This window comes from Camelus bactrianus, chromosome 7 (assembly GCF_048773025.1).
Source record: "Camelus bactrianus isolate YW-2024 breed Bactrian camel chromosome 7, ASM4877302v1, whole genome shotgun sequence".
NCBI lineage: Eukaryota > Metazoa > Chordata > Mammalia > Artiodactyla > Camelidae > Camelus > Camelus bactrianus.
In genome coordinates, this window is record NC_133545.1 from 31,888,620 (window position 1) to 31,901,131 (window position 12,512).

The following is a 12,512-nucleotide window of genomic DNA, read 5'->3' on the forward strand; positions in this document are numbered from 1 at the left end:
CACTTTTCTTTGAGTGACGTTTTGCTATTAATAGTTTGCAGAGGCTTTGCAGAAAACATATTAATAAGAGAAACTGTAATAGGGGCACCCACAGCAAGTGTAAATGCAGCAAGGGGCACCCAGGAAGCTGCTCTCTAATTGATTAGCATGGAGCTATCAATGTGTATATCCTAAGTGAGGAGAAAGTGCAATGACAAGCAAGAATAGCTGAATAATACAATGTGATATTTGGCAGCTGGGAAGGAGAATGATTAATTTTGGCCCCTTTTCTTATTAATCTCATTCCCAAATCATAGCCTACAAGGATCCCCCCCAAAACATCTGGCTTTCAGAATTTGTACAAAATCCACAAATGAAATGAATCAAGGAAATCCAGATAATTACTAGCCAAGTAAATGAAACCTATCTAATTCACCTTGTATATTTAAAATCACTTGGTCATTATTCTTTGTTGCTTTTATCCCTTAAGATAAATCAACGCTTAATAAGAAGTACTGCTTCTGGAGATGAAAAGAATACAGTCAATTTTCCAAATAAAGCTGAGGGGTTAGAAAAGAAGCAAATTCATGATGAAGTATACACTGACTTGTTTAAAAGACCCTTGTCTTCAAGTTCATCAGCAGAGAGATCCTTAAAGGGAGATTTTCACAGAAATGAGTGTAGTCATCAACCTTCAGAGGAAATTACTCCCATACTTACAGATATGGGAGAAATCAAGCCATCATTTGGAAATACTAGTAGTGATGAATTAGTGCAATTACATATTGGAGGCAAAGAAGTACTGGATGATAATGCTAATCCAGCCCAAGGGAAAGGCAGAGCGCAAATATCTTGTCTGTCTGCAGATCAATTAATGGCAGACAATCTTAACAAAAAACTTGAAAGAGAAGCTAAAAAAATTGAAACAAAAGATTGGGAATGTTTAAGAAGAGATTTCCATTCAGATTTCCATTCAGAAGAATCGACAGAAAAAGGATCTTCCAAGAAAGACTATGGCAATGGTAAGAATAAGGAGGAGCAAAGAACACATTTAGGTCTTAATGAAAAACAAAGCAAACATTTTCAACCAATCTTACACGACCAAGAAAGGAAGATGAGCCACTCTGAAAGTTTGGAAGGGGTGGGAGCTAGTACCAGAAACCTAACTGCTCTGCCGAGTAAAGATACCACAATTCACGACCAGGCAATCAGAGCAGATACAGTCCTTCCACCAAGGACAAATATAAACTGGGAAGAAGCTGTGTTAACAACCCCAGACTGTGATCTTTCGGCTAGCGGAAGCACTACTTTAGGATGGATGTCTGGTCGAGCTTGCTCACCAAGAACAAGAAGTGGAAATGTTTCGAGGAATGAGTATCTCTTCCAAATTGAAGAAGAAAAATCAGATTGGATCGATTCTGAAGATCAGAATAAGAACACACAGCATAAACAAAGTTGGAATGCTCCGGAAAGTCAAAGGAAAGGAAGAGAGAGTAAGACACATATAACAGAGGAGACCAAAGAGCAAGCAGACTGTGAAGACACGTGGGAAAAAAGAGACAGTACAGGAAGTTTGAAAGCTGCTCCTACAGAAGAATTGTTTACCTTCCAGGAAGCAGCGAGCTGTGAACTGTCTTCTCTAGCTGATCATGGTATTACTGAGAAAGCAGAAGCAGGTACAGCTTATATAATTAAGACAACATCAGAAAGTACTCTAGAAAGCATGTCTGCTAGAGAAAAAGCGGTAATTGCCAAGCTACCTCAAGAGACAGCACGAAGTGACAGGCCCATCGAGGTAAAAGAAACAGCGTTTGATCCACATGAAGGGAGAAACAATGATTCACATGATACCCTTTGTCAACGAGATTCAGCAGCTGTAATCCATGACAACGACTTTGAAAAGGAATCACGTTTAGGTATTTGTAATGTACATGCAGATGAAACAGAGAAGGAAGAAACCACATCATACAATCCCGGGAAGACACGTGACAGGAAGAAATGTGGCGTTGCAAATCCATCTGTGGAAGAATCCTCACAGGTCATTACAGACAATCAAAAGGCAGCCTCCAAACTAGATTTACATTTGGGAATGTTACCAACAGACAAGAAAATATTTCTAGAAAATAGAGATCATGGGCAGGTCCAAGAATTATCAAAGAAAACGAACAAAGATGCCGTTCTTCCTTCTGCTTTAAATTCAGACACTGATAGGGCTTCTCAGGATGACTCTCACATTTCCAGTCACCATGCTCAAACCTCAGTGCCATCTCATGAACAGGCAACTGCTGTAGAGAATGCAGTTGCTGCTGCCATGCCTCTCCAATCTGTTTCTCCTAAATCAGAATATAATTGTAACCCAACAAGTGCAATCCAGGGTATGGAGAAGCACCCTCATCCTGCATCTCCATCTGAAGAAGATTCCAAAAGTTCAGGAATAGAGACATCAGGTAGCAGGAGGGAGAGATGTACAGGCCAGATTTTCCAGCAGGGAGAATGTGGTGCGGAGACATCTCTAGGGCCAACTATTTTAATCAGCGAAGCTTTTGAGAACGTAGAAGAGGCAAGGCATGAGGATGAAGGATTAATAAACTCTGGGCAATCACTGTGCTCTCCAGGTGACAAGGCATCTGAGAGCTCTGCCTCTGATAGTCTCCCTGCCCAGGAAAGTCAAGCTCAAAGCAGTGAATCTCTGCTTTCGAAATACATCAACTCTAAAGTACCTTATTTCCTTTTGTTTCTGATATTTCTTGTGACCATCTATCAGTATGACTTAATGATTGGCTTGGCATTCTACCTTTTTTCATTGTACTGGCTATCCTGGGACGGGGGAAGACAAAAGGAGTCTGTCAAAAAGAAGTAACCTCGGCACTACTGTCCTTCTCTCTTAAAAGATGAGCTATTGGGCCCCAAACATTTGGATTGGTGAAAGAGACTATTCATTGTTCAAAGAGCCAGTGCAGTTTTCCTCTTGAAGGATCATTTAAAAAGGAATGCGTATGAAGTTTGCTCCTTCATATAAGTAATTATTCTATATAGGACCATTATGTTTGGATCATTAAATACCTATATGAATATGAGATCTGAAGCACGTCAAGTTGAAATTAGGTACAGCTGTTGCTCCTTAGCAGGCTATGAAGTTTCAATGCTTCATGTCTCTTCACTACTTAAAGTGCCATTTCTTGCATTCAATTCTTTTGCAGTAAAGTTTCATTTTTTTTTTTTCCCTGAGAGTATTTTTTCCCTCTACGGTTTTTAAAATATCGATAAAACATGGACAATGGCAGAGGACTTTTTTGGTCTTTTAATATTGACCATGAAATTTGCATTTACCACTGTATCAGCACGTTTTGATAAATCAAATCTGTCAACTTTGATTTCATATTTTTTAAGAACAACACCCATGTATATTGAAATGCATAAATTTAAGTGGAAGAAACACATTGTTTGCCTGAATAGTACTTTATACACATACATGTTTTACCTCCTGCATATTTACAAAGTCAGGGCATTTCATCAGACAAATCTGACAAAGACTGAAACAATCAAGAAACGATTGTTCGGTTCCACAAAATTTTAAGAATGGCCTATCTTTAAGCAATGTTTTTCTTTTTCAAAGGGAGACCGTATAACACAGCTGGACAATTTCAACGTCAACTATTATTCAGAGCTGGAAATTTAAAGTTCCACAAGCAGTGCTTCAGAATGAATTTGTACCTATAAAGCCTAAAGCATTAAATGAAAACAATAATTAAAAAAAAAAAAGATTTCCAAACAAACTATTCTACCTGGTAGTATTTTTTTTGTCTTCCAACACATTTTTAATCTTTTCTCATGATGAAACTATGAATTATTCCTCAAGGTGCATTCAGAGAACAAACAGCTAAATCACTGGTGATATTTACTATACAATTATCAGGTTGTTATATGATAACTCAAATTTTTAAGTAGACAAATAGGTAGGTATGGAAATCTACTGAGGGAGAAATGAGTATCCAGTGTAGCAGTGACTTTGCTGTTTGTTGCTGTTATTACCTGGCTGAGTCTGTGAGATAATGGAACTAATCTTTAGTCACATAGGGGTAATGCAAAGATTCTTATACGGTGGAATTTAACAACTTTTACTGAATGACTAATTTATGCAAAACCTTGTCCTCTGTTCTGCGACAGAGCACTGGCTTTGATATGCTGAATGGCTAGTCCTCTGGGAGGAGGCATCAGTTTGTAGTTTGATGCTTTTGACTTGGCCAGGAATATGGAAGAGTGTCACATGGAGGGAGCCCATTTAGGTGATTTCTTTTTTTATAGGAACTTCTTGCATAGAGAATGCAACATTGATCTTCAGAGAGAAAAAGTAACCTGTTTATTAACCTGTAAAGGTAATTGTAATGAGTAACACTTGCATACATCATCCCACACTTCTAAAAAACATGCATTTACAGGAAGACAAAATGAGAATGAAGCAATAAACTGACTTTCATGTACCAGTAAATGATTTCCTTAATTTTCACCGGGTACACAACTATTTCCAAATCCCCCAGTAGCATGCTTGTCTCAAGTCCCACTGAAATTGAGTGCTTGACTTCAACTTTTTAGCTGAACAAATAGAAATATCATGAAGTAGAACTTAGGGCAAATATTTGATTGAGAAAGCATATTTTCAATAAATTCAAGTGGAATATTGTAGGCTGTACCTAGAATATTATCTCTAAAATTGCTGTCTTGATAATTTTGTTGACAGATCTAGATTACAATGAATTTAAGGTTAGCATTTTTTCAGTTCCTTAATGGCTTGGTTTTTACACTCTACCTTTAAGAGTTTCAGTCAATATGCCATATCTTATTAATGCAAAGAACACGATATTACTTTATGAACACAGGTGCCCTAACTGTAATTATTCCCTTATATGTAAAAGAATGTAACTTCCTTTATCTCTTTTATTTGACTTTTATTAACTTACTAAACCTTCTCATACATATTGGAAATATGACAATAGTAGTTTCAAAGGATTTAAAATACTCCATTGTGTACCTCTCTGCATGCAATGAAGAAATAATTGGTGATCTAACTGATTTTCCAAACATTACTTATGAAGAATTTGAAATAAAGTCATAAGAACTTAAGAAACTACTGCTAGGTGGAGAGGTTAAGTTTTGCATCCTGTTTTGGTCACATCACTATGTTGAACAAGAAAAGTGGATCTCTGGAAGAACTGGCAGTCCCTGGTTAATAAAGATTTGACTGTGAATCATTATGACAAGGGTCATCTTTATAAGCGTAGCTGCCTTCATTGTTTGAAGGCCAAAAGAGGGTGTGGCATGAGAATAAACAAAAAGAAGTATATTGTACACCTGCTTCTATAGTGCATAAGAAATGTAATATAATAACCATCACCTTTTATCTTGCTGGGCTTCTATTAGAAACAAATTTCTAAAAATTAATTGACAAGCAAGCGTAGGTAGTAAAATCAACTATCGTTAAAAATCATATCTGTATAGGCCACCAATATTTCAACAGATTTTTCAGTGCAAGAGGAAATGAGTTAATGATATGAAATTCACCTCTCAACATTCAAGAACACTGAGTTAATGCAAGTGTGCTTCCCCGCTGAGCTCCAGTATTTTGATTGTGAATTATTTCAAAGAATATGTGTGTGTGTGTGTGTGTGTGTGTGTGTGTATATATATATATATATATATATATATATATATATTATTCTGTCACCATTTTGTGAGATAAACAGGGTCATCTTTTATTTGCCATCTTAAATCAACCTTCTGGTTAAATGGAAAACTTGAAAATATCCAGGCCAAATTTGGGGAAATAAATGAAATCTTTTTCCCAAATAGCATTCATGATACTTTCTTAATAATTTTTTTTCAGTCATAAAAACTATTTTATACCATCAGACTGGTTGTCTTCTCTATAAGACTCAATTTGTGCATATACATACATCAAAAAAGCAAACAAAAACTAGCGGGAGAACTAGTAAAGATGCAAACAGGAGAGCTGTCATTCCTAGGGTCAGTTCATCTACTGATTTCTGTTATCATGATCTCCAACCTTCTGCAATTTCACTGAGTGAATATAGAAATTGAACTATGCAATAAAAATCGTGGTTTGTTAAGTCTTGTCTCAGCCAGCTCTGTGGTACTAGGGAATAGGATTGACTTTGATTCTGCAACAAGATACGAAAGAAATAAGACAGGCCATGCTCATCCAGCATCTACACTGTTGTAGTCCTATATGAAGAGAACAGCTAAAAAAGTTATTTCTATTTATTTGATTGAATTAAATGCTTAATTTTTTTTCTATTTTAAGAAATAATTTATAATAAAACACATAGCAACATAAGTTACTTTTCATCTTTTAAAACTAGATTTGGTCATTAATATAGTATGTTTCCATAATTTTACCCAAAACTTTTTAAATAGCTAATCAAATTTTCACTAGATTTTCAGCCTAGCTTTGAACATGGTTTACAAGAAACGTCACTATTGCAGTGTGTTAAAGCCTTATTAAACAAACAATTCTTTAAAGAAAGTTCAGAATTTTTATATTGTGTCATTTCTGTATTTGTTAGATTCATATATATTACTTTCATTTTTTCAATATGAAACAACATATGATGTGCAAATTTAAGGAAAAATTCCCAAAGTCTTTTCCTAATATATTCAATTCTTTATTCTCATGATAATAAAGTAATAGGGGCATGGGTAAATCAGTAGTGGATTACAGAGAAATCATTTTTATTTGGCTGAGATACCTCCAAGATCCGATTCTACAGCATATTTTAATGCCTAATTAAGTTACTGGTCATGGTTGGAATCAGTGCATCGTTCTTCTTGTCACCCCATCTGAAACATGTGGCCTTTATTCTCACTGTTCTTTGCTTCAAGGCCACTGTCAGTCAAGCAAGCCATATTGTCCCTAGAACATGCCGTGCTCACCTGTTCCTATGTGACTGCTCATGTAAGCCCCTCCGTCTAGAAGGCACTTTCAGTTACCTTTACTCCTCTCTTCCTCCCCAACACTGTACATTTTCTTTGTACTGCTTTAGTCCCCATCCTTTTGAAGTCCTTTACTATGTTAGTTGGTGGGATCTCTCCGTTTTGGGATCTCTTATGACACTAATCATCTTGCATGCACTAGGTATTTGACCAATCATCCTAACTGGACTGTCTGCTTGGACAGGGCAGGAGCATAGCTTCTTCCCTCCCACAACCTCACCAGGTCGAGCTTGTAGAAATTTTCAGTCAGTAACTGTGGATGGAATCAGATTGCAGCGGTGTTTCCTTCCTTCCCTATCCTTGATATGTGGACAGGATACTCTGAGGTCTGATTTTAAGACGAACGAACTCAATCAAAGCAAAGCTAGAATGTTTTCATAAACTACCAAAGACAACATAGAAAAAGGCAAAGAGAATACAGCTCCAGGACAGAGTGGTACACTGTATTAGGCACATGCGAAAGAGAGAAACGATCTTTTCTCTCCATTCCTCTTAATAATTAATTTGATTTTCTGTGTCTATTAATTCTTCCTAGCACAGGAAACATTCCCTTTATTCTACTTCATGGGAAATAATATACCGATTATATATTAAAAGAATAATAACGCATACCTTAAATTCACTGGCTAATGTGAAAATTCATAGAACAAGACACGTCTTCAGAGAAAAGTAGCTTAGTAGCTTAGGAAGCAACAAACATCACAAGGTATAAAGTGTAAGAAACTCAATCTTCCCAACTGCTGCCATGCCCTTTGAAAATGGCTGATCTCTCAACTTCACACCTGTTCTGCATGTCAACTTTTAGGATAAACAGATAGAACAACTAGCAAAGATACTCAGTGGATTTTTAAAAAGAAAACGTTCACCTGATCAACATAGCAGAGTATCTATATATACTCAAACACGCACATACATCCACACACACACATACATGTATTCCAACATCTGATAAGTGACAGGATAAGTTAACAGTCTCCTGATACAACGTGCAGTGATGTATATAATATGTAAGAGGCTTATCCATTCCCTGAAGAAACTCTATTATATTTACATATGAAATTAAAATAGTAACACAAAGATGTTATTTTGGTGGCAGAGTCTAAAGGAAAGCAGTATACGGCCTGGAAATGTAGTAGCATACCGTAACACAGCTTAAGACCATTAGCAATCAGTTTCCTAAGACTCAAAGAAAAGCCAGGTACATGTCTACTCTATTACAGAATTCATCAATATCATGTATCGGTTGACTTGGTTCTGAGTGGAAACAGCTTTAAAATTTCCTAAAGACATACTCTATAAAACATAATATCAAACAGCAGAGAGATAGTGCTTAAAAATTACTATACGAGGCTAGAAATTCTCTTTGTAAACACTTAAATAACCCATAACATACTTCTAATAATTCTATGTGGGAGACTTGTAATGTACAGTTTATAAATTTTTCAGCATGGTGCATTTATGAAAATATCACACATTTAAATCATTTATACATGTACATTCTAAAAATGATATTGTTATTTTGTTACTGCACATTAAGTGACTCTTCCCAATTAATCCATAAATCTTTGGGAAATTCAATTGTCATTTTTCAAAAAAAAATTGTCATTTTTCATTATGCACATAAATTTTCTATATGTTAATGAAACAATTTCAGGTCCTAACTAAGGAAGAGAATAAAGGTTAAAGAAAAAGGAATTTATTTACTACGTTCACAGATATGAGTGGAAATATTTTAAGTACGTTTCTACTCTTCGAAAGTTGGAAAGGAAAATAAGAAGATAAGAGATTATAAATGTCTTTTATATTTACTTCATAGTCTTTAATATTTGGGATCAGGCCAATTTAAGTCAGTTGTCTTCTCCCATGTGAATTCTTTGGCCTACCTGATCATACTCCCGTCCTTAAATTACTATTTAAGTGCAATATGTTGATTTTTCATTCTGTGAATAAGTAAGAAACCCGGTTTTAGCCTGAATCTTTGAGTATAACATCTACATCTGTATCTTTATTGATGTACACATGTGAGTTTCAGTCTTTAATAATAAAAATATAAGTAGTTATAATACAGAAGCCAACTCAAGTGTTTACAATCATTGGGCCCTGTTCTAAGCTCTTTACGTGAAACAACTCACGTATGTTTTACAACTTCGTGAGAGAAATAATATTGCTTTCCCATTTTACAGATAGAAACAGATGCACAGAAGCTAGTTTTTTCAAGGTTACATGCTAGTCTAGATTCAGATTCCAGAAGCCTTTCTCCAGAGCTGATCCTTTTAAACATTGTACCACATTGTTGCTTCAACCCAGATATACCAAGTTATCTTATGAATTGCTATATATTAGCATCCTGCATGGTGCTATACTGGTATATAAGTACATTACATGTAACACACCCTACCTCTTGCACATATAATCCTATCTTTATTAATGCTCTTAAAAAAAGAAAGTTCCTAAAAATATTCTGTTCTTTTCAATTTATTCAAATGACTTCAGAAAATACACATTGACTTCCTTCCAGGCCACAAGCATTGCACTAGTAACAGATCTTACCTAGCTTGATATAGCAAAGGAGATAGAGACAAAAAACAGTCATTGCAATATCTTATAACCAGTTGAATAATAGAGGTAAGACCTAAGAACAGAAGTGGCACAAAGGAAGAACTGTTTGGTCCTGTAAACAGTTTTGTATTTCAGAAATGTGCCATCTTTTTACCACTATAATTTTAGGTATCAAGGAAATCACAATAAAATCCGTCTAAATGCCTCAGTACAGTTGAGTTTAACAAATTGCAATGAGGATATATCTCGATGTGACTGGCAGAGTGCTTATATATGCTTGATGCTCCAGTGTAATTATTAATAGCCCCTCTTTCACTTTCAAAAGTAACATAATTTGGATGAAAAATGGTAAGGTCAACCTAAACATCCAAGAAAATATCTTAGCCAGTAGGTGTATATCATTCTGTGTCACATGAATAAAAGGAAGCAGCTTCCAATACGAATACCGTCTATAACCTACAGGCAGAATTCTTGTCCTCAGGATTGTGTACAACATAATTCAGATATATCAGCCCCTGGTCAGCCTACGAAAAGAAGGGCAGTATTTTCACAGATTCACTATTGCAGAGGGCAATGATTACACAAAAAGTAGGGCCACTTCATAAAGAATAAACTGGTCAAAATCCTTTAGAAAGAAGTCGGTTACATTCCTGATACAGGATAATTATAATGCTGTGGAACCTGATACTATAGCCAATAGCCTAGTCAGAGGGCTCAGGACATGATAATTCCGTCTTCCAGGACAGTCAAAGTGGAACTATATGGAAGAATCTTTTGTTAAAGTTGTGGAGGCCACTGTGTGTTACTCAGAATTATAATGGCAAAAATTGCTGGAAGCTGTATTATGAGCATACATCCTGCTCATCATCTGTAAGAGGAATAAACATTTTTTAAAGAAATAAACCAGATCATATTACCTGCACTTAGCAACCATGTGGTAAGCCAATAGTATTTCAATAGCAAATGTAAATTAAAATATAAACAAATGACACAAGATGTTCAATAAGAGACAAAGACATTTTAAGGCAGAACCAGTGTCACTCCATCTAGTTTTGACCTTTGCAATAATCTGCCCTTTTGGCCTCACTTCATACAGATGTGCTGTGCTGACACTGTGAATGACAACAGATTGGCATTTCCTTCACTTGTGCTTAAGGGATATGTGTATTGGAACCCGATCCAAAGAACTACCACCACAGTTTAAGACTACAAACTATGTTCATGCTGAATGAATGGCAAAAGGCTGGCAAGCTGCCCTAAAAGAACTGTGCCTCTACTGAATTCCCCCCGGCCTTATCCACACAACACATGGAAGAACAGTTTCTGAATACTGGTCATTCTATACACACTCTTTGCTCATTTAAAAATATCACCCAGGTCAATGTTATGTTCTACCCTTAAAGATGTGCGGCCAATGGCATTTTATATAGTTGGACATTATCATTTTTAATTCTTAGGACCAAGGGAAATCTGATAATAGTCAATGTGTATCCTACAAAGCTCTTTGGTTGGAAATAACCAAAACTCTTCAAAGTAGTTTAAGAAAAAACAACACACACACACACAAAACATATCACAAAGAAATACTACCACTACTCCAGGGCTAGAAGTGGGGGAAAAAAAAAAAGTCAGTGAAAACAGCAGGGACAAAATCCAGGGCATGAAAAGCCGACAGAAATGGAATCTCTCCTAATTTTCCTGTTTTTCATTTTTCTGAGTCCACTTCATTTTTCTGTTTTTGTCAGTTTTCTCTTTCTGCTTACTCTTCAAGATACCTGGCCCCTTCAATAGTAGTGTTACAACCTGATTATATATGTCTAAAAGTTAACTGGTTAGAGTTTTCTGGATCTCAGTTCTAACCTCCTAGAAGAGAGAAATTTATTCAGATATTCGTTCTGTACAATCCACCGTATCCCAGTAACTGGAGGAAGAGAGTGATAGAGGGCTCACTGTAAAGGAAATGTTTCTAGGTTTTCAGGTGGGAATATGAGATTTGTAATGTGTAGCTCTAAGGTGCCAATTCTCATATTTTTATGGATATATTTCTGCCTCTCCTTCCTTTTATAGATCTACACGGCCCTAATTTCTATAAATTTATAGTAGATCTTGATATCAGGTGAGGCAATTTCCTATACCTTGTTCTTTAAAACTCTGTAACTCTTGGCCCCTTGCTGTTTATATGACTTGTAGGATCAGCTTATCAAGTTTCATGAAAACCTTCATTTTTTTAAAGGATAGTTGAGTTATAATCTTGTGTTACTTTCTGGTGACCAGCATAGTGATTCATGCTTTCCATATTTTTTTTCATTATAGGCCATTACAAGGTATTGAATAAAGTTCTCTGTGCTATACAGTAGTAAACAACAAGGTGCCTCTGTAAAAACTTGACTTTTAATGGAATTTTACTAAACATGTTCATTAATTTGAGGAGAACTGACCTTTAAAAATATTGAGTCTTTCCATCCATGAGAATAGTATATTATTATTCATTTTTTTGTTCTCTAAATTATAATTTATAATATTCTCCATAAATACATTGCACATTTACTATTAGATGTATTCCTAGGTACCTTATGGATTTTGTTACTATTGTGAATGAATTATTTTTTTCATATTATATTTTCTTTTGGGAAATTATTGATATTTTGTAACACTTGATTTTTATAGTTATTAGTTTGATATTTTAGCATTATGACCATAATTTATAAGAACACTACTGATTTTTTTATATTCTTTTACAAATTTTGCCAAATTCTATCATTAGTACAACTAGTCTGTGTTATCTTTAATCACTTCTATTTTCTTTTTCTTGTCTTCTTGAGGTAAATGTGTATCTTATTATTTTTTTAATCCTTTCTCTTAAAGAAACTTTATTTAATACTATAAAATAAACCAAATATTTTAAACTGCATTGAACTGGTCTTGAGATAATTATTTATATCTCAAAACACATATATAAATATAAT

At 35.3% G+C, this 12,512-nt stretch overlaps 2 protein-coding genes across 3 annotated transcripts in view; one reads left to right on the top strand and one right to left on the bottom strand.

The window, feature by feature from the left end:
- PPP1R3A (protein phosphatase 1 regulatory subunit 3A) overlaps positions 1-5,231 on the top strand; it is a 36,135-nt gene extending 30,904 nt beyond the window's left edge. For both annotated transcript variants that reach the window (XM_045511137.2, XM_010947638.3), the window contains one exon: positions 470-5,231. In XM_045511137.2, coding sequence (XP_045367093.2) covers positions 470-2,839 — 2,370 coding nt within the window. In that variant the 3' untranslated portion in view covers positions 2,840-5,231. The remainder of the gene's footprint in view (positions 1-469) is intronic.
- FOXP2 (forkhead box P2) overlaps positions 1-12,512 on the bottom strand; it is a 1,129,496-nt gene that overhangs the window by 617,580 nt on the left and 499,404 nt on the right. The window lies entirely within an intron of this gene.